General features: G+C 40.5%; 2 protein-coding genes across 2 annotated transcripts; one reads left to right on the top strand and one right to left on the bottom strand.

The window, feature by feature from the left end:
* The first annotated feature begins 6,097 nt into the window (after window positions 1–6,097).
* LOC137281535 (fucolectin-1-like) lies at window positions 6,098–12,083 on the top strand. The gene is made up of 4 exons (XM_067812826.1): window positions 6,098–6,197; window positions 7,701–7,910; window positions 10,116–10,370; window positions 10,938–12,083. The coding sequence occupies exons 1-4, from the start codon at window positions 6,134–6,136 to the stop codon at window positions 11,189–11,191; spliced, it is 783 nt and encodes a 260-aa protein (XP_067668927.1). The 5' UTR covers window positions 6,098–6,133; the 3' UTR covers window positions 11,192–12,083.
* A 4,928-nt stretch (window positions 12,084–17,011) lies between these two features.
* Window positions 17,012–20,545, bottom strand: LOC137274071 (fucolectin-1-like). Its single transcript, XM_067807060.1, has 4 exons — window positions 20,482–20,545; window positions 18,789–18,998; window positions 17,707–17,961; window positions 17,012–17,283 (listed from the first exon to the last, which is right to left on the bottom strand). The coding sequence occupies exons 1-4, from the start codon at window positions 20,543–20,545 to the stop codon at window positions 17,012–17,014; spliced, it is 801 nt and encodes a 266-aa protein (XP_067663161.1).
* Between the last annotated feature and the right edge of the window lie 4,248 nt (window positions 20,546–24,793).

Genomic DNA, 24,793 nt, shown 5'->3' with positions numbered 1-24,793 from the left:
ATTATTAGACGTCCATTTCTCGTGTTCCTCCCAGTGATACTCTCGAATATTCAGTAACCCATGTAATAGGCAACTTAAGTGGATCGGCTGGGCAGACTCGCAAACTTGGTTACCACATACGTCATCTTGTCCCAGTTGCGTTGATCAATACTCATGATGTTGATCTTCGGTTGATTGTCTGGTCCAGGTTTGATATTGACAGACCGCAGCCATCTCTTGTTAGGTTCGGCGTTAAACAACAAACAAACATCGTATTTATTATATCTTTGGGACTTGTGTGTTGACTCCACTGAATGCTGTGTATCTTAATTCTGTCTTATGCGTAGTGTGTTGTAAATATTGTGTACAATACATATGTAATGTAATTTGATGTAATGTGTATCTCCTATGCCAAAACTTCTCTCCAAGTAATATTCAAGAAACATATGACATTGTGTAAATATCACCTTTTCCTCTCACTCAGGCACGGAGGCTTCCATTCACAGCTGATCAAATAGTTAATATATGGCGAATGCAAGTGTATGCCATGTCACACAATAAGGGGGAATGAATAGGTATTTATCTACTGGTATTTTTTACTGTGCATGTCTTCACATTGTCTGGTGATGCTCCGTCGTCAACAACACCGACGTCATCGCGGATGTTATTGTCCGGAGCTGATGATGGAGTTCTCTCTAGGGAAACTAAGCAATCGCTGTATGTTTTAATTGTATGTAACTGTAGACAAGAAAAGCCTAGGGACTCTGGATATGATAACATGTCTCCAACAATCTATGCGGTGTTAAATAACAAACAAAAGTAAACAATAACGTGTACTGCTGCCTATTTCACGTAACATAAAGATACAATGGGTAGCAGCGTCTATTACAGTTCCAGACAGGATGGGCCGTTGCATTTAATAGAGTTGGGCACCAGGGAATTAGTCAAGCGATCTTAGCGCTACCACAGTCGGTAGTCTGTTAAAGGGAGTGAGTGAGTGTAGTTTTACGCCGCTTTTAGCAATATTCCAACAATATAACGGAGGAGAACAACGGACATGGGCTTCAAACATTGTATCCGTATGGGGAATCGAACCCTGTTCTTCGGCGTGACGAACTAACGCTTTAATTAGGCTACCCCACTGCTCCCTGTTATAGGCAGATCTTCTGTAGTCATGTATTGTGATACGTATATGGCGTATGGGGTTATTATCATCCAGTAGTATGTTGTGATTATTATATTATTGCATATCGATACTATCTTGTGAAATGTGACACACACTGTAGGGACGGTTCTGTTCTTTAATCAACGCCACATTCTGAAATATTCAACAATAATCAAATACATATCTGTATGTGCATGTAAACAAATAACTGGTTTAAACGATACAGCGTTAAATTAGGTATTGACATTACGAGCAACGATATACACAGTGATACGCGGTGGCGGTGGGGTAGCCTAGTGGTTAAAGCGTTCGCTCTTCACTCCGAAGACCCGGGTTCGAATCCCCACATGGGCACAATGTGTGAGGCCCATTTTCTGGTGTCCCCCGCCGTGATATCGCTGGAATATTGCTAAAGGCGGCGTAAAACTACACTCACTCACTCACTAATACGCGGCTGCGTCAACCAAGTCAGCGTTAGAACCATCGAAATCCCGTTAGAAGCCCTCACGACAAGCATGGTTAACTGTAAACAAATTCTTATCTAGATCTTCACTAGCAGCAATGTGCAATCAACCCCAACGCGTCATTTGAATAAGTCGATTGTGCACCTGATCCCGAACTAACAAGAGAAGAGAACATCTACCTGTTCGAACATATTCCCTTTATTCAGCATACACGCGTGTGGCCCCAGTCTCGAGTTCTGAAACCTTGTATTTCGAACACAGTTGTATGTGTGAATAATGTTCAAATACATTCATCTAAGCTTGTGCAGTATACGAAATTCCTAAAAAATGCCTGGAAACCAACGGGGCTGGTAACTGAAAATGTTGCCGGCCCTGTTAACATGTAACAAGCCCTGCTATTAAAATAGGAAATCTGAGATATGGCGTTAAAATAAAATAATTAATGAATTACTTGTAGTGAGGCAAACGTACACATGCGCAAAAGCAAATTTAATAAAACCATACTTTTGTGGCCACTGTTGATTGATTTAGTGTCACTGCCATCTGAAGCAGAACAGCCGAAAAGAACTACATTATTCATGGGCTGAAAATATTCTCTGCAACAGTAGCCTTTAGTGTAAGATAGATGGATAGGTTGATCTGTGGAAGTTACAGTTTGATTGATCATGGGCTATACAGGCATCATCTTGCTAACACCACTGTAAATTATTTACAGAATATTTCCCGTTGTAAATGACATGGTCAAATATATACCCTTGGAGAATGTATTGGCGCACAGGGCCGACTATAAAATAAAGTTGTAAGGCCGCCATGTAACTAGCAAGCAGCGGGCCGCCGGGCAGACACTAGTTCATACACTGCAAGGATTGTGTCATTGTTGGTTTTACCTGTTAGGACCATAGTTCCCTCTTCGCTTGTTAAGTAACTGTTGTTGTGTCCCAGAAGCGTTAACCTTTACTTTGTGGAAGAACGTTCTGGAGAGAAATTGATTGATTGATTGACTGATTGACTGATTGACTGATTGATTGATTGAGAGGGTATGGTTTTACGCAACTTTTAACAATGTTTCTGCAGTATCACTCAGGGGATACCAGAAATGGACTTCACACATTGTACCCCTTTGGAGAATCGAACCGAGGTCTTCGGTGCGACGAGTGAACGCTTTAACCGCTAGGCTACTCCACCGCCCCACCTTCCTGTGTAGAGGCTACAGCTTAAGATCGGTGGTTGGAGCCCGCTGTCATACAAATAGACATGTATAGATGGTACTTGTTGTTATCCTTCCTCGTACTTGGCATTGGGTGGATTGAACAAAGACTGGTTGATACGGCATACTGTTAACTGAGGTGGGCATTCTTGCAGATGGTCTCAGTGGGCGAGCTTCATAAAACAAACGCAAAAATCATCATCATCATTATCTTCATCAACATTATCGAAAGCAATATTCGGATTCGATGACATTTATCAAGCAAGTAGGCGAGTCTGACCACACAATTCCATTACTTGCATCTTACGACAAACTGAAGACCATTTGTCACCCGGATGTTCAAACGTTCATGGTTGAGGAACAAAGGAGGAGAATTATGAGAAGATTACCTGCAAGTGGTACAATAAATATGCGAAAAGGTTTCATAAACGATCTGCAGGATTTACCGGAAATTAAGAAAAATGCTGTTGTTTGTGTGTTGTTTGATTACCGGAGCACTTTTGATGAAGGTGATCGATCAACGCAACTGGGATACGATGATATGTATCGATCTAGTCAGCTACCCAATCCTGTCTGTCCCCTTACGACGAAGTATAGAAATGTGGAATTGATGCTTAGCAGATGATTTCATTGCACAATGTAACGAAAGATTATCCTTTTTTAAAAATGATTCGCTAAACGTTTTACTTTTCCAATGCAAAGGTGCAACCGACGGCGTCTGCAACTACCTAGATCATGTGAGACCGGGCAACTGATTTTCTTAGATCTTTGCCGAGTCTTTCACAAGCTGGTTTTCATTTAGCAAGCCATGCTTGTCGTAAGAATGGTGTAAGGTGCGATTAACAGGATCGGATGGACAGACTCGGTTGACACATGTCAGCGTATCTCAGTTGCATAGATTGATGCTAGTCTGGTTGACAGACAACACCCATATAACTGTAATTTTGCTGAGAGAAGCGTTAAACAGTAAACCAACCAAAGAATCTTCTATGCAGGCAACAAGAGATCAATGACAGACAGATGAATGATGAAGGTTTGTTTAATGAGAAAGCCATTTTACCGTGGGTGCTGTCTTTGCACAACACTCCAGAACCAGCAAGTATCGAAATGATGACTAAGTTCAAGTATTCCTTTGTCGACCTCACGAACGCCATTGACAGTGGACACAGAAATGAGATACTTGTCAAGTTGTTTGGATTGGTTTGTGTGATAAAATTGGACCCCATTATCAAATCTATGAATGCTGACTTAAAATACAAATGCATCTCTTCTCTCTTTGACTTTGTGTCTATATGCTCCCGCATAATCATAACATAGTTAAATTGACGATCGGTATTGGGAACGCCTGTCTGTTTACAAATTTGTACAACAATTGTAATATAAATTAAAGATAACGTTACTTTATTTCATAATATTTATAAAAGGTTCAGCCCAATAACTTAGTCACCTGTTACAGACCAACCTCTTCGCTCTGATAGGAATATGTAAATGATAATTTAGACGAGGGCTTCAATAGCCAGTTTCTTTTCCTTATATAACCTTCTCTTCTGTACCTTTGGTATCTTAGCGGTTAAAGCCTTGATTTGCCCCGAATTTCAGTCCCTTCATGGGGGCACTGTGTGAAGTCCGTGTCTCGTGTCCCCCGTAGTAATATTGCTGCAATATTGCAAAAAGCGGCATAAAACCTAACTCACTCACTCACTCACTCACTGTTTCGTCCTTTGGCCAGTTTTGATTACAGTTAATGTACACCAGTTCTACATCTGACAGTTAGAGTAATTATAAATTACCAGATGTCGACAATGTAGAAAATGTTGATGTGTATTTAAAGTGATGACAGAAACAACCTGTCAATGCATAATATGTATGTATGTACTCACCTCGGTACCTGTTGTACGCGTGGTGGCCGGATGAAATAAATTAGAGATGATATTCCAGGAGATGCTACAACTATTTGGCTGACAAGCATCAATGTTCTGGGAACATAAATTGGAAAAAAATATTTGCTAATACGAGCCGTGAATATCCAGGTTAGAATTTATCTACAGTAACCCATACTTGACGGGATCGGGTGGTCAGACTCGTTGACTTGGTCGACACGTCATCGTATAGAGTAGATCGATGCCGTAGTACAGCTTACCAATGCTCAGGGCGACGTTAAACAACAAACAAGCGAAACTTATTTTCGCCAATAATCTCCAAGTAGTCCAGTAAATGACAATTTATACACTGATGACAGTTTTCTTGCGTTATAAGCTCTTTTGGTTCATGCGTGAAAAGATGCGTGAATATCCGGGTTAGAATTGCTTTTCAGCAATCCTTGCTTGTTGTAAAAGATAACTAATCTAAACTAAAAGATCGGATGGACAGACTCACTGACTTGGTTGACACATGTCATGTTGTTCCAGTTTCGTAGAATGATGGCACTGATCACTGGTTGTCTGGTTCGGACTGAATTATTTACAGATTGTCGCCATATATATATAGCTCAACCAACCAACCAACCAACCAACCAACCAACAAATCAATCCTGCGTCAAAATGTATTCCCTTGCTAACCTGTTGATTGTTTTGGATTATTTTTACGTTTCAAATCAGGGGATGGGGGTTCCTTGGCTGACTACGGGAGGGTTTTGAAATTACATATCGTACGCTGTAAATGGCCCGATTGCTCGCCGTGTATCGAAATCATATTCACGTCAAAAACCGTAGAAGTTCCTATCCGATTTCAGAATGTCCACCTTAAAGTTCATTTTGGTACATTGGAATCTATTTCGCAGGCGGTGAGGTTCTAAGAATTATGTGTGCGTACGTGGCTTAAAATGAAATTCTTTTGCAACTTTTTGATACATATTCCAAGTATCACAAAAATGCCATAGTTACAAGAAAAATATCTTGAAATTTCGTGAAAGAAAATAATAATCTCTGATCTTATGTTTCGATTAATTGATTTTTGATTGATTGGTTCCAGTCATGTAGCTGTGTTCGGCACTTAACAACAATCAGAGCGTTTGTAGCATACATCTGCATTATCATTGATCACTATCGATTATCTGCCGTATCCACTGTAATGAGCAAAATCACATAAGAAGATCATTTAAATGACAGGTAGTATATAAGGTTGTATATAACAATTAATGTTTTTAGGTTGCTAAGTGGGATCGTTGCGAGTTAGAATACATTATTTATTTACGGATCTAATTGCAAGTGGAAACTAACTAGACTTAGTGAACCTTGGCGATAGTATAGCATCCATGTTACAGTAGGTGCTCGCTTTGTCGAAGACCTTCCTCGTCCAAGAGAAGAAACCCAGAGTGAAATGGCGTCCAGAGTGTTCATCAGTTTTTATGTGATCTTGTTCCATATTTACTGTGCTGAAGCAGGTACGTCGACATCCTTGGACATCGCGTGTGTCCAAGCATGTATTATAAGCTGTTCAGGAAACAACATATTTGCCTTACCGAACACGTCAATGTTAATTTTGAACTGTTTGAAGCATGGGTATCAGATCGTACAGTTCAGCCAACCTGTGTGAATCAAACGATTGGAAACTTGCATCTTGCTGTTTTTCCCGAAGGTATTATGTTAGTAAAATTGCCGCAGTGTAATTCCACTTCTTAATATTCACAGGGACTACATTTGAACGTTTTGTCAAAATGTATTTATTGGAATGCGAGGCAAATATTTTCTTAGCTATTGCTAGATTTTGCAGACGAAACAAGTAAAACAAATTAGTTTTATCTCCCTGCCATCGATTTGCATTCGCAAAATATCGGAAATTTCCGTGTATCACTCGTGATTCAATGTTATTCGAGGTAAAGAAGTACTGGCTAGAAGTACCGAGTGAGTTGCAATCAGCAGCGGGGTACATTGCAAGTTACATCGCTTGTAAGGGGGTACATTTAACATTATAGAAGCCATTAGTCATTCAGAAAACAAGTATGATAAATGTCATCGTATGTCAGCTTTTAATGAGTTGAGCGAACATCAACACTCGAACCTCAAGAAGCATGGATTCCTAATGATCAGTTCTGAACTGGATTTTCACTTGGTATAAAGCTTGTTGTTTGTTTAACGTCACACGCAGCAATATTTCATGTCCATGGGGCGAACCGGAAATAATCGAGTCTGGATTAGATAATCTAGTGATCAACAACATGAACATGGATCTACCAAATGGGGATACGATGACATGTGTCAACCAAGTCAGTGAGCCTGACCATCCGATTCCGTTAGTCGCCTCAAGCATTGTTACTGAAGATCAATTCTAACCTGGATCTTCACGGGGGTATTGGCAATTACCTGTTCCTCAATTTGCATCTCAATTGGCATCTCAAGGGCAATTCTCTCCCTGTAAGCGTCATTTTTATGGCAAGAACGTATAACGTTGTCAGCCAAATAGAATCCCGAGGAAAATTCTCTCCTTGTACGGGGTATTATGTGGTCCGAGAAATGGCATGGTTGTCAGCCAAATAGCATCACTTGGAATGAATACCCAATACCAATTAGAAACTGGTCAAATGTAATATGTTATCAAAAGCACCCAAAGTCAGCCGCTTAACCCACTCATCTACCGCGAATTCCTCAAAAATGAAAGTCAGACGGGTGGTAGTATTGACTGCGGACATTGTGTACGCCTCTTATACCTGTAAATTGTCAAGGACGAAAGCTTTGATTACACAATGCCATTTAGAAAGTGGTCAGTTGTAAAATATGTTATTGGGAGTACCCTTTCTTAGTAAAGTACAGATTCTAGTACATATTTTATGAATATCCTTTCTATATATTGAGGTATTGTTATGCTCCGCAAACTTCCATGGTTGTCACCCAAACAGCATCAATATGTCCTTTGAATGAACATCATGTCCTTTTTGCGTTTCCCCCAGAGATAAACTTAGCTGAAAACAAGCCATCAAACGCATCAAGTACGCCCTCCAGAGCACCTAGTGTGATAAATGATGGACGGCCAGATTTGACATCGTGGGGCAGCGGAAGTTGTTTTGCCCTTGGCGAAAGAGACCCTTGGTGGCAAGTCGATTTGCAAGGCAAGGTCGTGGTGACGAAAGTCAAGGTCACGAATCGAAAGGACTGCTGTCGTGAGTATGACATAAAGTTAGATCTCAGAATCCCAATCCACAAAGCATTCCCAACGTTACGAACATTCTTACGGCTATGCTTGTTATCATGGGTGGAGGGAGGGGACTGCTGTCGTGATTACATTATAAAGCGCTCGTAAACACACACACACACACACACACACACACACACACACACACACATGGACTCACGAACGGCGAGCTACGAATTCTGTGTAGATAATGTCCCAGGTGTACGAGGGTTGGCTGAAAAGTTCTAAGCCTCACTGTGAAATAAAGTTACAAAGTCCACGTTTGTAATTTATTTTTCTACATAGTCCCCTTCCAAGTTCACACACTTTTGCCAGCGATGCTGCAAGGCCCGAATCCCAGCTACCCTAAAAAAATCAGTCACAGCGGAAATGACGTCATCATTACTTGCAAAATGGCGACCGGCGAGTACCTTTTTCATTTTGGGGAACAGGTGGAAGTCAGAAGGAGCCAAATCAGGTGAATAAGGAGGATGGTCAATGAGTTCAAAGCCACAATCGCGGATTGTTGACATGGCCACCACCGATTTGTGAACAGGCGCATTGTCTTGGTGGAAGAGGACACCTTTAGCGATCATCCTTCGTCGTTTGGCTTTGATTGCTTCTCGCAACTGGTTCAGTAGATCAGCATAGTATCTGCCGTTGATAGTTTGACCTTTTTCAAGATAATCAATGAGCAGAATACCCCTGGAATCCCAAAAGACTGATGCCATCACCTTTCCAGCTGAAGGAACAGACTTGGCTTTCTTCGGAGCTGGTGAATCAGGATGCTTCCACTGTTTTGACTGTAGTTTTGTTTCTGGTTGAAAGTGATGTATCCAGGTCTCATCCATGGTTACAAATCGTGCCACAAAATCATCGGGATCTGCTTCAAAACAACGCAAATTGTCAAGGGACGTCTGGAACCTGACACGTTTCTGTTCTGCTGTCAAGAGCTTTGGCACCCATCTTGCAGAAACTTTAGTCATTCCTAATTCGTTGGTGATAATATGCTCAACCCTCTCATGAGAGATGCCCACTACACTAGCAATATGTCGAGTAGTCAATCGTCGATCATCCATCAACATATCGAGCACTCGCGTGATGTTTTCTGGAGTGGTTGCTGTTGAAGGCCTTCCTGAGCGTGGGTCATCATCAAGGCTTTGTCTGCCACGCTTAAATTCTGCAGCCCACTTCTTTACTGTGGAAAATGAAGGAGCATCATCCCCTAGAGTGGAGACCATGTCAGCATGTATCTGTGTTGGGGACATCCCTTTCTTTTGCAAGTACTTGATGACTGCCCTGTATTCAGTTTTGTCTATTTCTGATGATTTCAGAGGGTAGGTTTACCAAAAGAGCTGTAGTTGAGATAAAACTATTAGTACGTTTGTAGTTCTTGTGTCTATGATTCACTAAATGATTGTCCTCATTGGTGGCAAACACCTGTCTCTACCTGGTGGGGAAAAACCACTCAGGCTGAGAACTTTTCAGCCAACCCTCTTATGTAACGAATGATTTAAACATGATAATTGGGATTGGTGCCCTGTGTCAAATTAGATGTCGTTCACGTCGGATCCACTTAGAGTCATCCACGCGAGACATGGGTGTGTTTGTTTATTTTTCCTTTAACATTGCTCATTTCAAAGTCTAATGTTAGTCCTCTACACCAGGGAGACGGCCATGGTGCAATAATGTCGGTTGATCTGACTTGACAATGATGGAATACTTGAAGTGGAGAAAATCAAACTGACTTGCTCTATTCGCACGTTTCTATTAGAGACAGTTCATACTAACTGTTCTAACAAATTCATTCAGCTATAAAAGCGGTAATACTCAACACGCGTTCTGGTGCCATCTACAGACATTGTATGGACGGTGCTCATTACATCAACGTTCAGGTTTGCCTGGTCGATTCTTAGATACTGCAGCCATATATCTGTATTGGTGTGCAGCTGATGCTAATCATTGGATTGCCTCAATCAATGGTCGGGCGGCTGGACTGCCCAACGGTCAAAGCTTATGCTCGTCCCTGGTTCGATTCCTCTCGTAGTTTTCCCCACCCGTGCTAAAAGTGTCATAAAATACTCTCACTCACTCACTCACTCAATGGTCATGCTGTTGATCACTGGATTATACTGAAAAAACACACAGACCAAAGAAAACCACATGGAAATTAGGTTACTTGTTATACTTTCAGCTGGAAGGCTTCGCGACTTCTCAGTTGATATGTACGACAAAAACCCCTCCATACACCCAACGGCAGCTCCCCACAACTGCCTTTACTATCCAGGAAGCGTCACTACCCCTGGTGTTACCCTCCCCATCCCGTGCGACAACGCCGTCACTGGACGCTTCCTACGTCTCTCCGGAGAGGTATCGAAGAACTACGGGGATTCCTTCCAACTATGCGAGGTCCAAGTGTTTGGTGTGCCCATATCGAGACTTTCGACATGTAAGTGCGTCTTGTAAATATATTCACGTTAGTCTTTCACCTATATGTGAAAAAAAAAGTCACAAGGCAAAGGAATAGAAACAAAGAAAAAAAAACAAAGAAAAAGAAAGAACACAAGAAAAAAACCCAGACAAACAAACAAACAAACTGTTATCCGTATGAACAGAACAAGATATTTTTTACCAGAAATGATATTCATTAAAAGATAATAATATTTGGTTGTTTTTCCCACAACATTGTTTAATGGAAGCAATGTATCTCCATGAGTCACAAGATATGTTTGAGTTTAGAAGAATATCTCTCTACTGCCTCTGAGTAACTTCAGTCTCGGTCAGCTAGGCGTGACTTTGTGTTCTGGCGATTAGGTGCCTTACTGAGGGTGTGGGCTCCAATCGCGCTTGGGACTCGGCTGAAAACAGTGCTAGAATTTGTACTTTCCCAAGAAAGTTTAACTCAAGATATAACATATGTTACATTTGACCACTTTCTAACTTGCTTAGTGTAATCATAGATAAAAAAACAAAAACAAACAAAATTAATTTTCTTAGCCTTTGTGTGCTTTTTCAGGTGCATCACTTGTCTATTATGAGGGCAAACGTTTTAACAAGTCACCTAGTAGAACGATAACCGTCGGCAGCGATGGCAGAGCCGCTTGTGCTTCCGACTGTGAACGCGATTTCGCATGCGCAGGTTTCAACATCCTGTTTGAGTCGGAAGTCACGTGTGAGCTTATTAATGGAGCGACCATATCGACCCAGGTATCGGATGCTTCGTGGGATTGTTACTTGTATAAACCATGTCCAATCACGTGCGGGTTGTAATTGTAGATATGGGTTTTGATAGCATCTCATGAAATCAGGAATGTCAGCACAAATATGTACACATATGATATAAATACACGACACCTGATACGTTTCACCATGTGGATAATAATAATAATATATATTAATGTAATAGTCACAAATTACCTTACTTTGGTTGTAGTCGTTATACACCTAAAACAGACTGACCCGTTCAAATCCGGGCTAGACCTGGGCCTCATTTTACAAAGCACTAATGTGATCGTCACTATGGTGACCTTAGTGCAATGTTAAAGAGTGGGGGTTAAGATTAAACATAGTGAATGTTTCTCCGTGAAAGGAGCCCCAGGTCTTCAGTAAGAAAACTATATGTTATTTCACAACATATGGGAAATTCAGGATCTCATATGAGAATCTCCGACACTAACACGAAGAATTCTTAAAGATAAACGAAGAAATACCATGCTTAGCAGCATAGCTTTGATCCCTGATTGGCTGAAACAGGATGGGCGGAGACTGTTTTGCATTTTTTGCGCTGAGCAAAGTAACTCGTTTTGTATGGTTGTTTCCACGGATTATTGTTATTTGTGCATGCATGTGTGCGTGTGCGTGTGCGTGTGCGTGTGCGTGTGCGTTCATGTTCGTGTGAATAATTAAGCAGTCAAGAAATAATCAATGCATTACAAAATATACAATACAGTCTTATATTTTATCACTTCTAAATGTCTTTCATTCATATATTGTCATCCTTCCATACTACTCCAACTTCTAAATGTCTCTCAAAGTAGAGGGTGTTGATATATTTGATATCAGTAGAAACTTAGGTGAGATTCTGTCTCTCAATATATATTTTGAAAAGAGCGTTGTAAATGGTTTGACCTTTAATGTTAATAAAATATATTTAAAACAACGATACTTCAGAGTTATATGAGGTTTCAACAAGGTTGTTGCACCCAGTGCACATTGGTTGTGAAGTACAGTAATCTGAACGCTTGGACTGGTCAATTCAAACTAGAAGCATAAGCTTCAGGTACACAGATCATTAGACATCGTTCTGTAAAAGTCAAAGGGTCAATTCAAATTCCACTGATTCCTATTGGTCTGTGAAAGTTAAACAGTCACTGACTGCTGTTGGTCTGTTGTATAATACTTTGACAATCTTGTGCTACAGGTTTAAGTTTCAGTTATACAGATGATCTGATATTGTTCAGTAAAGGTCGGACACCAAATTCTATTCCACAGATGTACCTACTTGAACTGGGTATATACTGAGGGTAAAAAATAAGGAATCACATGAAAGCGAAAGTGTACTTGTAGATTGTGTCAGGTTTCTTCACAGGTTGAGTGATACAAAGCTTGTGTAGAAACTTGAGGAAAAAAGGAACACCTGTGCTTTCATGGGATCACTCATTTTTTTGTTTCTCCTAAGTATATAAGAGACCAATGAAACCTCACATTTGCTTCACCAATAAAGATTGAAGGTGACACAACCTCTCTACAAAACTATTTGACAAAACAGGCATCTTAAACGTCTCAACAGTCGACTGCTCCTTTACGTCGAACAAGGCTGCTGTTTGACAAGGGTGTGTCTTCTACATCTGTTGCTGTTGCTGTTGCTGTTGCTGTTGCTGTTGCTGTAGCTCTGTCTGTGGTGTCTACGGGTTTAGTGTGCGTGCTTTTAGTACGAAGTACCATACGTCCTTGCTCAAACCAATTTTCGATCGAGGCCTCATGTTTGAGAATCGGGGTTTTCACAGTCATGGTCTCCAGAAATATGTTTTGTACAAAATATCCTTTTCTGGTAGTCATCGCAGTTAAGGTCGCATATCGACCCATTCCAACTGTTAATCGTTTGAATGATCTCCACCAACCAAGGCAGACCAACTGTTTCACGTATAGGTACGTTTGTTACTTATTCATTTATTTCTTTGTTATCCCTGTCATGCCGGTCGAGACAATTTGTGAAGATGACACGTGTAATCTAATCTTGTTAAAATCAATAAACAGATGCCTGTACAAGTTTATGCAAATAGCCCCACGTGGGTAAAATGGAGAATAATAATGGTCTGAACACTATCAGTAGTATCGATTGATAAAGAAAACACTAACGTGGCTTATCATTTACTTATGTTATGTGTATTTTACAGCAAATCATAAGGGGATGTCCATTGAAGATGAACAGTAGTTGGCCATACGTGGGTTATCACTAGTGACATTTACATAGACGTCCCTGTTACTTGTCTCTTGCAAGAATACTAATACATTTAGTTTCGGGCGACATGCTTTCGATACGTATCTACCCGCTGGTAAATCTCACAGCTACATACAGATACTTTCCATTCAATATTATGATCATTATTATGAAAACTGCAACTATTTAAAGAACATATATTAGACATGCCTATTAGGCTTTACCAGTAAAGATCTAGAGTAGAATAGGCGTTCAGCAACCCATGCTTGCCATAAAAGGTGACTTGCCGTAAGAGGCGACTAACAGAATCTGGTGGTCAGGCTCGCTGACTTAGTTGACACGTCATCACTTCCCAATTGTGCAGATCGGTGCTCATGGTGTTGATCACTAAAATGTATGGTCCTGATTATTTACCGACCGCTTCCATATAGCTGGAATATTGCTGAATGCGGCGTAAAACTAAACTCACTCACTCACTCACCTATCAGGTTTAACATGGTTGTCTATGGGACAGATTAAGAGTTGTAGGTATGTAATCAGGTATCATTCGATAACTAAACAATGGTAAGATGAATGAACATTCTGTACACGTAGCTGAAGATAATTGCAAAGATGAAAATATCAAAATATAATTACTTCTACTCAAAGTGTGGAAATTATTCTTGGAACAGTTAATTAACATGTAAGCCTATGAAAGTTTCGCTAATGATGACGCACTTATGGCCAGCTACTGTATATATTCCTAAAGCATCGTGGTTTGTTAACATCTCATGTTATCAATAAGTTTGTCACGGGAGTGTGTGAGTGAATGCGCCTAGTTTTACGCCGCAATCAGCAATATCCCAGCTATATGGCGGCGGTCTGTAAATAACTGCGTCTGGATCAGACAATCCAGTGATCAACAGCATGAGCATCGAGCTGCGCAACTGAGAACTGATGACATGTATCAACCAAGTCAGCGAGCCTGACCACCCGATCCCATTGGTCGACTCTTATGTCAAGGGAGTTCTACAGGCTGAAACCAATAGTCCAGAAAAGGTGTTTCAGGTTAGTCATGCATGAACACTGTAGTTGTAATGACATGGGCAACATAGGGACGTACCTGTGGGAATTCCGGGTAGGTAAATAATAACGCTCTTTACATGGCAGCTGGACATTGACTGAATCATTTACATGATGGCTGGTTGGTTGGTTGATTGGTTGGTTGATTGGTTGGTTGGTTGGTTGGATGTGTATGACGGCGGTCTGTAAGTATTCCAGACTGGACCACGCAATCTAGGGATCACTCTAACCATTTGTGTTAATCAAGTAAAACAACATTAATATAAAGACTATATACTGTTATAACATGATCAGAACATGATCAGAATCTCCTCAGTGAATGGAAGGTGTCATGTACATATGGGTATAGTTGCAAGGTAGTATGAAAGGTATATCTTCTTTGACACCAGGAGCTCATACAGCGAATGCGAGGGATTATATAGGTATGGATTCAGGGTAATATAAAATATATCCTGCTTGACATCAGAAAACTCACGTATTGGTTGGAGGTATTATATAGGTACAGATGCAAGGTAGTGTAAATGTAATTCCTGTTTCAAACAGTGAATGCAAGGTATACGTGTAGGTATACTTGCAATGTGTTTTACACACACACACACACACACACACACACACAGAGAGATACAGATGTGTGTACAATTCTGATTGTTCTAAGTCTAAGTTTATGCAAATAGCTAGCTGTTTGCTATTTGCTTAAACTTCGACTTCGAGCGATCGATATTCTAACTGCACATCTGTTTATTATTCCAGTTGGTGGCTTGACACGACCAGGCGATTGGTAGAAAGATCTCATCTAGCTGAAGGTAGGGTGGAAGTGGTGTGTTGGACAAAACGAACACCTGGCCCCTGTGCCCTCAGCCACCAGACTCTGGGCAAACCCATTGCAATCGCCTTGTTCAGTATAGTCACCTTTTACGACCAGCAAGGGCTCTGAGGAGACACTCTACCTCCTTGTTCACATGTGATTATTAGCAAAAACTCTAAACACACATCCGTTTATTGATTTTATTAAGATCAGATTACACGTGTCATCTTCAGAAGTTGCCTCCACTGCCACAGCAGGTAGTAACAAAGCCATTAATGAATTATTAATTTGAAAACAAACGTAGCATAAAGAGCGTATACCCGAAATCCATAGACACCAGTACTACAGCAGCAGTGTTCGACGTAAAGGAACAGTCGAGTACGGGATGTTGAAGACACAGTTTTGTAGAGAGGTTGTGTCACCTGGAATCTTTATGCTTTAGCCTAAGTGTGCAACAAACGAGAGGTCTCACAGTCTTATATTACCAGATCATGAAGGTAAATCAGTGAAAGGGAATTGCATGCTTGACCTTCCATGAACGATGTCAGATCTATATACCAAGGGATCCTTTCTAGAAGCAACCTTTACTAAGTTATTTTACACTTAACTCCCATTCTTTAACACTGCACTAACGTTACCTTAGTGACTTACGACCGCCTTATTGCTTTGTTTAGGAGGCCCTGACGTGAAGCTTTAAGCTTCCTGGACACGTTTTTGATTTGGACAGTCCAAACGGTCAACGGGCTTAAAATGCATGGGGCCCCATTACCTTGATGAAACTCAGATGAGCTCAGAGGCAACTCAAGATATTTATTTTAAACACATTTTATTAAGAAAAAGGTTCAACCCACATACTCAATGCGGGCAATATTATCTGGACACAATTGTAATGGAGATAGAGCACACAAATTACATAGAATAAAGAAGCTTGGGTAGGATAGTGGTTAAAGCGTTCAGTCGTCGCGCCGAAACCGGGTTTCATGCCACACATTGCTTGTGTCTCCGCCGTGATATTGGAATAGCGACGTAAAAACATACCCCCTGTCCCCCGGGCTAACACCGATCTACAGTAACGCATGCTTGTCGCAAGAGGCGACTAACAGCGCCGGGGAGTCAGGCTCGCTGATCTGGTTGATACATATCATCGATTCTCAGTTGCGTCAATCGATGCTCATGTTCTCATCACTGAATTGTTTATAGACCGCCGCGCCATATAAGCAGAATGTTGCTGGCACATACCTATACTATTCAGACAGCCCCAACAACACACACGCACACGCGCGCGTACATCAAGGCGCATAAATAAAAGCAACAACTTCTGAAAACAAATCAAAAGTGCAGATCAGTTCCCGCTCATCCTACTCTCAGCCAGTCAGGGATAAACATTCCATTACTAACTGTGGCCCTTTTAGTTTGTATGTTCGGATTGTTCGTGTTGGTGTTTGTCAGATATTTATCTGATTTCTCTTGAATTGCTATCCCTTCTGAAATAATATGTAGTTTTTTCATCTCAGTTAATCCTAATAAGCCGCTTCTGACGACATGTCTATGTTGTTGAGGACTAATTCTGAAAAGGATCTTCACGGACAGTCTGCTTTTAAGGTGTATACAGACTACAATGAAGTTGAGGTATAGATGACTATATATTAGAAAAGATTTGTCACCAGGTACACGTGGAAATATACTGAGCAGCAAAAGAAACGGTTTATATACAATTTACGCAGTTTGCTTAAGTGCTGAAATTCCTAAGTTAATGAAAAGTCATCAAAATACACATCTACAATTACATCCCGCACGCGATTGGACATGGTTTATACAAGTAACAATCCCACGAAGCATCCAATACTTGGGCCGATATGGTGGCTTCATTAATAAGCTCACACATGACTTCCGACAGGATGTTGACTGTCGACTGATACCGGATATTGAATCCTGCGCATGCGATATCGCGTTCACACTCGGAAGCACAGGCTGCTCTGCCATTGCTGCCGAAAGTCATTGTACTGCTCGGTGGCGTGTTAAAACGTTTGCCTTCATATCGGACAAATGATGCACCTGGAAAAAAACACAAAGGATCAATAAAATACCTTTGGTTCATAAAGACTCGTTATACTTGCCGACCTCTGTAGCGTCCCGTAAAACAACATGACTGAGCAATGGAAACATTGCTTTTGTCAGATCTGATGAAGTTTGGTCTGCTCGTTTTGGTGGATTTTTAAAATTTTGTCAAATCACAAATCAAACGTTTAAGGTGCGTCCATGCTGAATTGGCGATTTTAGTTTAATTTAGCACATTACAGCGTCAGAAAGAGCTTCACCTTGTACCCATGTGGGGATTAGAACCCAGATTTTGGAACAAGCGACTACCTTTACCACTTGGCTACCTAACCGTCCCTCGTCTATGCTGCTGAGCACCTGAGCAAAATGCGGTGAAGTGCGGATTAAAAACAGTAACTAAACAAAACAAGATACACTTACAGGTCGTAAGTCTCGACGTTTGCACTCCAAACACCTGGACCTCGCATAGCTGAAAGGGGTCGCTATGGTGACCCGATATTTCTCCGGAGACACGTAGGAAGCGTCCAGTGACGGCGTTGTCGCAGGGGAGGGTCAGGGTCACACCACGAGTAGTGACGCTTCCTGGGTAGTAAAGGCAGCTGTGGGGAGCTGCCGTGGGATACATGGAAGGGTTTATGTCGTACACATCAACCGAGAAGTCGCGAAGTCTCTCAGCTGAAAGTATGAGAAGTATCTAAATTTCCATGTGTTTTTGTTTTGGTCGTATTTTGTATAACGCCACAATACGCAGTATTCCAGCTGTGTGACGGCAAACAGTGATCAACAACATGACCAATTATCTAGAGAATTCGGGTGTATGGGTTTACGCCACGCTTAGCAATATCACGTCTGAGGACGCAAGAAATAGGCTTCACACATTAGTTGAATCGAACCGGGGACGATCAATTTCCGGAAATAAAAGTTTCAATAAATTCTTCGATATCATCGATAATATCATTCATTAAGTCATCGATAATCGATCTTTAAGTTTGTGACTGAAAAAATAGAGATTTAGGACGTGCTTCTTAATTTTGTTCAGGACGCTGTTTTCTTCAAGAGATTTGGGACATTTTTTTATCAAAAGTTACGCCTCCGATATTTCCGTCAAAGATCATCGCTCGCTATTGTCTGTATCGATAGCCAACAAGTCAGCGAGCCTCTAGCTATTCTCGTAACGTTTGAAGCCCCAAGAACGTCTTAAATCCATTCTTAACACATTGACTGCTATGAAAGTTAAGGATTCTTAGGGCTACGAACGTTTCGAGAATAAGGGTGCCGGATCCCGATCCACAAACGGTCCGTAAAGTTACGAGCTACCGCAACTGTATAGCTTGTCACAGGCTTACGAATGACGTAGAGCTACACATACACTTTGCAAATTGTGGCTTTGTATCACGCCATTCGTAAGTCCACGACAAAAAGGTATAGCCTTACGAATGTTCGTAACGTTACGAGCGCTTTATGGATCGGGACCTAGTGACGTCATTTTCTATCATACTTACGACAGCAGTCCCCTCTACTCGTGACCCTGACCTCTGTCACCATGACCTTGCCTTGCAAATCGACTTGCCACCAGGGATCACTTTCATCAAGGGCTAAACAACTTCCGCTGCTCCACGATGTCAATTCTGGCTGTCCATCATTTAACAAACTACCTGCACTGGCCCCTCCACTTGAAGCGTTTGATGGCTTGTTTTCCGCTAAGTTGATCTCTGTCGAAGAAACAAAGGGCAGTAGATTCCAAGAGATGCTATTTGGCTGACAATCATGAAATTTCCAGAAAGATAAAACTAACCCCTATGAAAGAGAGTATATTCCTGGAGATGTTATTTCCTGACGACCAAGAAAATTTTCGAACCATTGAATTACCCCTTAGAAGGAGAGGATAGTCCTGGAGCCGGTATTTACCTGACAACCATGAAAGTTCTCGGAAAATAAAATTACCACTTATGAGGAGAGTATATTCTTGGAGATTGTATTTTCCTTATCGCATGAAAATACTCGGATCATTAAATTACCCCTTATAACGAGAGTATATTATTAGAGACCGTATTTACCTGATAGCATGAAAATACTCGGACTAATGAATTACCAATTATAAGGAGAGTAGTCGTGGAGATGGTATTTTCCTGACAACAATGAAAGTTCTCGGACAGCTGGCCATCCCCTCCAACGGTAATGACAAATAACGTCAGTATCAGTGACGTCATAATTACCTGCGTAACATTTTTCACCAAACGCCAAAGGAAATAATAATTATAGATGCCTATATGAAAGGATCATTAAAATTCAGCGAAAATGGTAGATGGTACATTAAGTCTTGATTGCTTTGAGTTTGGCGTTAATATTTTTTTACTTCCCCATAATCTTAAACGATGACGGAACAGAACGAACTGTTTTGAATAGGAATAGGAAACGGCCGCGGGTGAACTGTTAAATGAAAATCAGCTTCATTTGATTGCTATATAAAGCCGCAACCAGCAATGGTCCAGACATACATGCACTACACGGTCTGTACCTAATCGAATCTGGACCAGAAAATCCAGTGATCAACATCACAAGCCTCGATATACATAACTGCAATACGATGGCATGTGTCAGCTAAGTCACCCGATCCCGTTAGTAGCCTTTTATGTAAAAAAGTTGAGTTTTCCGCCTCTTTTTGCAATATATTCCAACAATATCCCTTCGGGGACGCCAGACCTGAGCTTCCCAGATTATACTCATGTAGAATCGAACCCGGATGTTCCTGCTGGAAGCTGCTGGTCTGTTGGTACAGAGAATATTTGATGTTAACTTATAACTTTATAATCTGTTAACTTATACAATGCACAACAAATTTTCCTCGGGATAATAAAGGATTATCTCATCTTATCTTATCTGTGTGAGCGCCATGGGGACGTTGTAAGAGGCGACTAAATGTACTGGGTGATCAGGATCGCTGACATCTCATCATATCTCAGTTGCTCAGATCGATGCTTATGCTGTTTATCAATAGATTGCTGAAATACTGCTGAGTGCGGCGTTTAATGACAAGCAGGCTTGATACCAAGTGAAGGTCCGGCTTAGAATAATCTTTAGGAGCCCATGCTTCTTGTCACAAGAATAACGGGTGTTGAGGCTCACTCAACTCATCAAAAGCTGACAAACAAGGACATGTACAGCAGAAAGCGATGTCCAAGGGGGTAGACGTACCTGCTTGAGCACAGTAAATATGAAACACAATCACACATAAACCCATGAACACTCTAGACGCCATATCACTCCGGGCTTCTTCTCTTGGTCAAGGAAAGTATGTGACCAAGCGAGCACCTGCTGCAACATAGACGCGTCTTCTGAAACCCGTCAGTCTTTTGATACAGTTTACTATCCACCCATGGTCCACTATGTCTATTTAATCTACACTTGCAGTAAGACCCACTGGTCAATAATGCATTCTAACTATCAGCCTGTTATGTAGAAGTATCAACCATCCAACTTGGCACCACACAATCATTTTTTGTTTGTGTAAAAATTATGTAAATAAAGGTGCCACCAGTTTGGTAGAATATCCATCACATCGACGTCATTGTTGCTTCCAAATGATCTTTCGTAACATGAATTCGTGTTCTCTGTACAAAGCAGATGATCGAACATGATGAGTGGCAACAAAAACGTATTTTACAAATGCTCTGTTTGTTGTTGATGCAGCTGAATATTGGCGAGCCTCAACCAATCGGCTAAAACACCATTAATCGAACCTTCAGGTTATTATTTACTGTTAGTCTTAAGAGATATATGAAGTATATTTTCAAAAAGTGGAAATTTCGATTTTTTACGGTTCTAAATAGGTCAAAGTCCTTGAATAAGCTCTCTCCAATGTCAGTTGAAATTGATTCCGTTTATGGAGGACATTCTGAAATCGAATAACTTCAAAGGTCTATTTCAGGACAAGTGATTTTTTATGCACGGTGTACTACATGTAATTTCGGAACTCTTAAATAACCAACACCGACCCACCTGATTTCAAAACCTGACTCAAGCCTGTTGCCCGGAACACTATAAAATATACATGAAAATCAGTCACCACTAGTTTAGTATGGAAACACATTTTGATGCATTGACCATTCAGTGTTCTTGTCATAGATAAGAGAAAATAAACTGGTATCACGGAGCGCATTGTCAGTGGTGGGATCTTAACACTGTGTAAAATGAAAGGCGTTTTACGAGGTCACTACGCAAATTTAAAAAATATAATAAATTGTTGACAATTTTATTCATTTTTCCTTACAGTTGAATTTATGCAAATTCTGAAAGTGGAAGTTGACGTATGGTTAGAAGTTGTTAGTCGTAATAATTTCACTTGCAATTGATTAAGATATTTATATTTGAGTCCAGACAGACTGTATATTTATGATTTTACTGGTTAGAATTAGCATTTCCATGCTCCTAAAACATAGCTATTTTAGGTCTTTGGTTGGTAATTGGTGTTTTACACGTGGCAAGTTTGGTGTAAGCAATGACAACCAATTTCCTTGTACTTATCATTTTATTTAATCTGATGTCTATGTGTGTCGAATTCAGTTTCGTGCCCCCAAAAGCCCCACTAGTGCAGCTTTACCTTCTTTATCTCGAACTGTCACAGCTGGTACTTGCAACTGTAAACTCCATTCGAGCAATCAAAAGTCATGCTCAGAAACTTGCTACCAAAAGATCACGGTTAAGGTGAGGACTATCGGATTCAATAATCAAGTGGCATGTTTAACTACACATCTATACACATTGTCATCACACACACCACCTGATGCATTATTCATAGTATACAATATTTCATATTTGTGAAAAACACTACCGTAAAACATACACGCAACTGCAGCACAAAGCCATCCATTAGAAAACTGCACACTTATTTCAAGTGTATGAATTTATCAACAACATCAGACATACATGTATGTAACTAAAATCAAGACAGTACTTTGGGAGCTAGGGTCTTGGGAAGCGCAACAATATCGCGACTTTTCGATTCCTGACCGAAATGCCTGCATACAATTTCAACCATTAACCTACCGAATACTTTCATCGTGTTCAACAAAGTATACTGAATCGATGACGCATTTTCATCACCATTCTTTCCAGACACACACCTACTTGAAATAATGGGTTTATGCACACTTATTCATCGCCAACAGGCCTCTGTCGTCACCGTTCGCCATCTTAGCCATGAAAGGTTCCAGCGTTCTGATTGGCCATACATGAAATTATGTTACAAACTCCTGTGGCAGGAACTTTAAACGGTTTATGGCCTAACCCCAGGATACCTGCCCTGAAACCAGTCTGCCATGTGAACACATTAGCTGCTTAAACAGCTGTCAGTTTTTGTTGTTGTTTCTTTATCAAGGGTATGTTGAAATGAGACATAAGGCAGAATTTGATAATAATTTCTATGTTACCAAATCATGGTTGATTCGAAAGAGGGAGGATGTCCTCTGGAAGCTGTTCTACTACAAGGAAACATGGCGTAATAGAGCTACAGCGACCAGAAGCCTTGGGTGGACTGACAGGGCAAAATGGAAATTGCCATGAAGAAAAGCAAAGCTCTTCCACTCCATTAAACACACACATATCCGGAGTAACTCACGCTCTTCAGCAGAGAACACAAGTGCCATATTCACCATAATTTGTGAACAGAAAATCAAAGCATACAAAAGAATGCATTAGCTGGCAATGTGTTGATATATTCTGACAAAGGTATAACTTCACAGAAAGGTAATAGCTAATGTTTTGGAAAACGATTTCTGTTAATCTTGCCATGCAGAGAGAACTTAATGCGTCCAGCCAACAGGGACCTACTGTCCTGTCATGAAGATACCATATTATTGCATTAATAACACAGATTACCTGTGAGTAAAAGAGAAAGAGAAAGAGAAAGAGAAAATTTAGTTAAATCATGGACACATCGAAGTCTAACTGACGTCACACTGATGCCTTGTGGCAACCCACTTTGTAATAACAACGCACTTTGTAATAAATTTTTCTAAGTCCAAAAAGGTTTCGCACTTAGACGATTTTATTACACAAAGGGATAGTGCCAAACTTGTTACTCACGAACCAAAACACTTCGTGATAAAAACTCACTTTGTAAGAGTATTTTTAAGTCGAAAGAGTTTTGCACTTAAACGAGTTTATTACATAACGGGTTATTACAAAACGGGTTACTCTTGAGTCAACCCACTTTGTAATAACAACGCACTTTGTAATAAAATTTTCTAAGTCCAAAAAAGTTTCGCACTTCGACGATTTTATTATGTGTTCTTTCCGCTGAGGACAGTATGTGTAAACCTAACCTTAAATCTGTTCCATGATATGACATGTTAACATTTCTTCGTTTTTTGGTAGTTTGTTACAAAACGCGTTTTTATTTCAAACCGGGTTGCATAGTGAAATGTAATCAGATTTTGCACATCTTAACGCACTTATAACACTGACAGTGTCAAACGTTACTCGCAAGCCTAGGGAATGACTGAAATCAGAGTTGAAAAGTTTTTGAAAATTTGTGTCATAGACTAAAATCATCTGATTACGTTTCTTTAAAACTTCATTTATTCAAACGATCTATTTCTTTCAATAAATGTCCAAAGTGCACCTAAATTCTATCCTTTGTCTATGTAATTTATTCAGCAAACATTCGGTGTATCCCCTCTTATCACACTCCTCCCTCTGGAAAGCCATTTCGACTTTTATGCCCCAACTATAATAAAAATGGCTGGCGCTGACTTCAAGTCTACCGCTGACTTTTGTCTTACGTCTCCTACTCACCATCCTGAAAATCCACCCGAGAGTACCCCAACGAATGCTCTTGGACAAGTGTTACAAAACGCACTGACACTACATACAGGTGAAGACAATGTGTGTTCTTAATTATTAACTACTATATGTATTACGTTTTTTGCGTTTTGATCCACAATGTAGTTATAGGTGCAATGATCAGTATGTAACACATCTAGCTCTCTGATCGAATTGTGGATTTAAGAAAATAGAACCATGAAACAAATGCCCAATAACTGACTTACAATGTTAATTTAATTGTGAGTCTGCACTGTTTGAAACGTACATGTTCGTTGACATACTTTCAACACAAAGCCTGACATATTCTTGAGTTGTGAATTCTCATATTCTCATGTGAATGGACATATGTGAAACGTTGGTCCCCTTTGGATTGCCTTTCATGTTCCGCAAGTGCCATCCTATCGGCGTTATCCGCCTATTGCGACAAGTGGGGTTTGCCGTGGATCTATTCCACCTCGTATCCGCTCGGGTGTGTTAGTGTGTTTCTGAATTAGTACCTATGTGTATGCGTTTGTGTTTAAGTGTTAAAGGATGTTGGCCATATATGTGTTCTGGCTCACCCGTAATGTTTTCTCAACCTATACTGTTATACATAACAGAACTTACTAGTTTTCAGTGTTCTCCGTTACTACAGTATGGTTCAAAATTATTGAGAATAGCTAAAGCATTTCATATTATTAAA

The sequence above is a fragment of the Haliotis asinina genome, chromosome 1, assembly GCF_037392515.1.
Source record: "Haliotis asinina isolate JCU_RB_2024 chromosome 1, JCU_Hal_asi_v2, whole genome shotgun sequence".
Lineage (NCBI taxonomy): Eukaryota > Metazoa > Mollusca > Gastropoda > Lepetellida > Haliotidae > Haliotis > Haliotis asinina.
This window is presented reverse-complemented; position numbering and strand designations above follow the sequence as displayed.

What these genes read in the sequence shown, in the direction of transcription:
- LOC137281535 (XM_067812826.1), top strand. Translation starts at nt 6,134, where the DNA reads ATGGCGTCCAGAGTGTTCATCAGTTTTTATGTGATCTTGTTCCATATT. An exon ending in TATTTACTGTGCTGAAGCAG is followed by an intron (nt 6,198 to 7,700) that starts GTACGTCGACAT and finishes CGTTTCCCCCAG; the next exon opens with AGATAAACTTAGCTGAAAAC. An exon ending in GAATCGAAAGGACTGCTGTC is followed by an intron (nt 7,911 to 10,115) that starts GTGAGTATGACA and finishes TTATACTTTCAG; the next exon opens with CTGGAAGGCTTCGCGACTTC.
- LOC137274071 (XM_067807060.1), bottom strand. Translation starts at nt 20,545, where the DNA reads ATGGCGTCTAGAGTGTTCATGGGTTTATGTGTGATTGTGTTTCATATT. An exon ending in TATTTACTGTGCTCAAGCAG is followed by an intron (nt 18,999 to 20,481) that starts GTACGTCTACCC and finishes TTTCTTCGACAG; the next exon opens with AGATCAACTTAGCGGAAAAC. An exon ending in AACGTCGAGACTTACGACCT is followed by an intron (nt 17,284 to 17,706) that starts GTAAGTGTATCT and finishes GTTTTTTTCCAG; the next exon opens with GTGCATCATTTGTCCGATAT.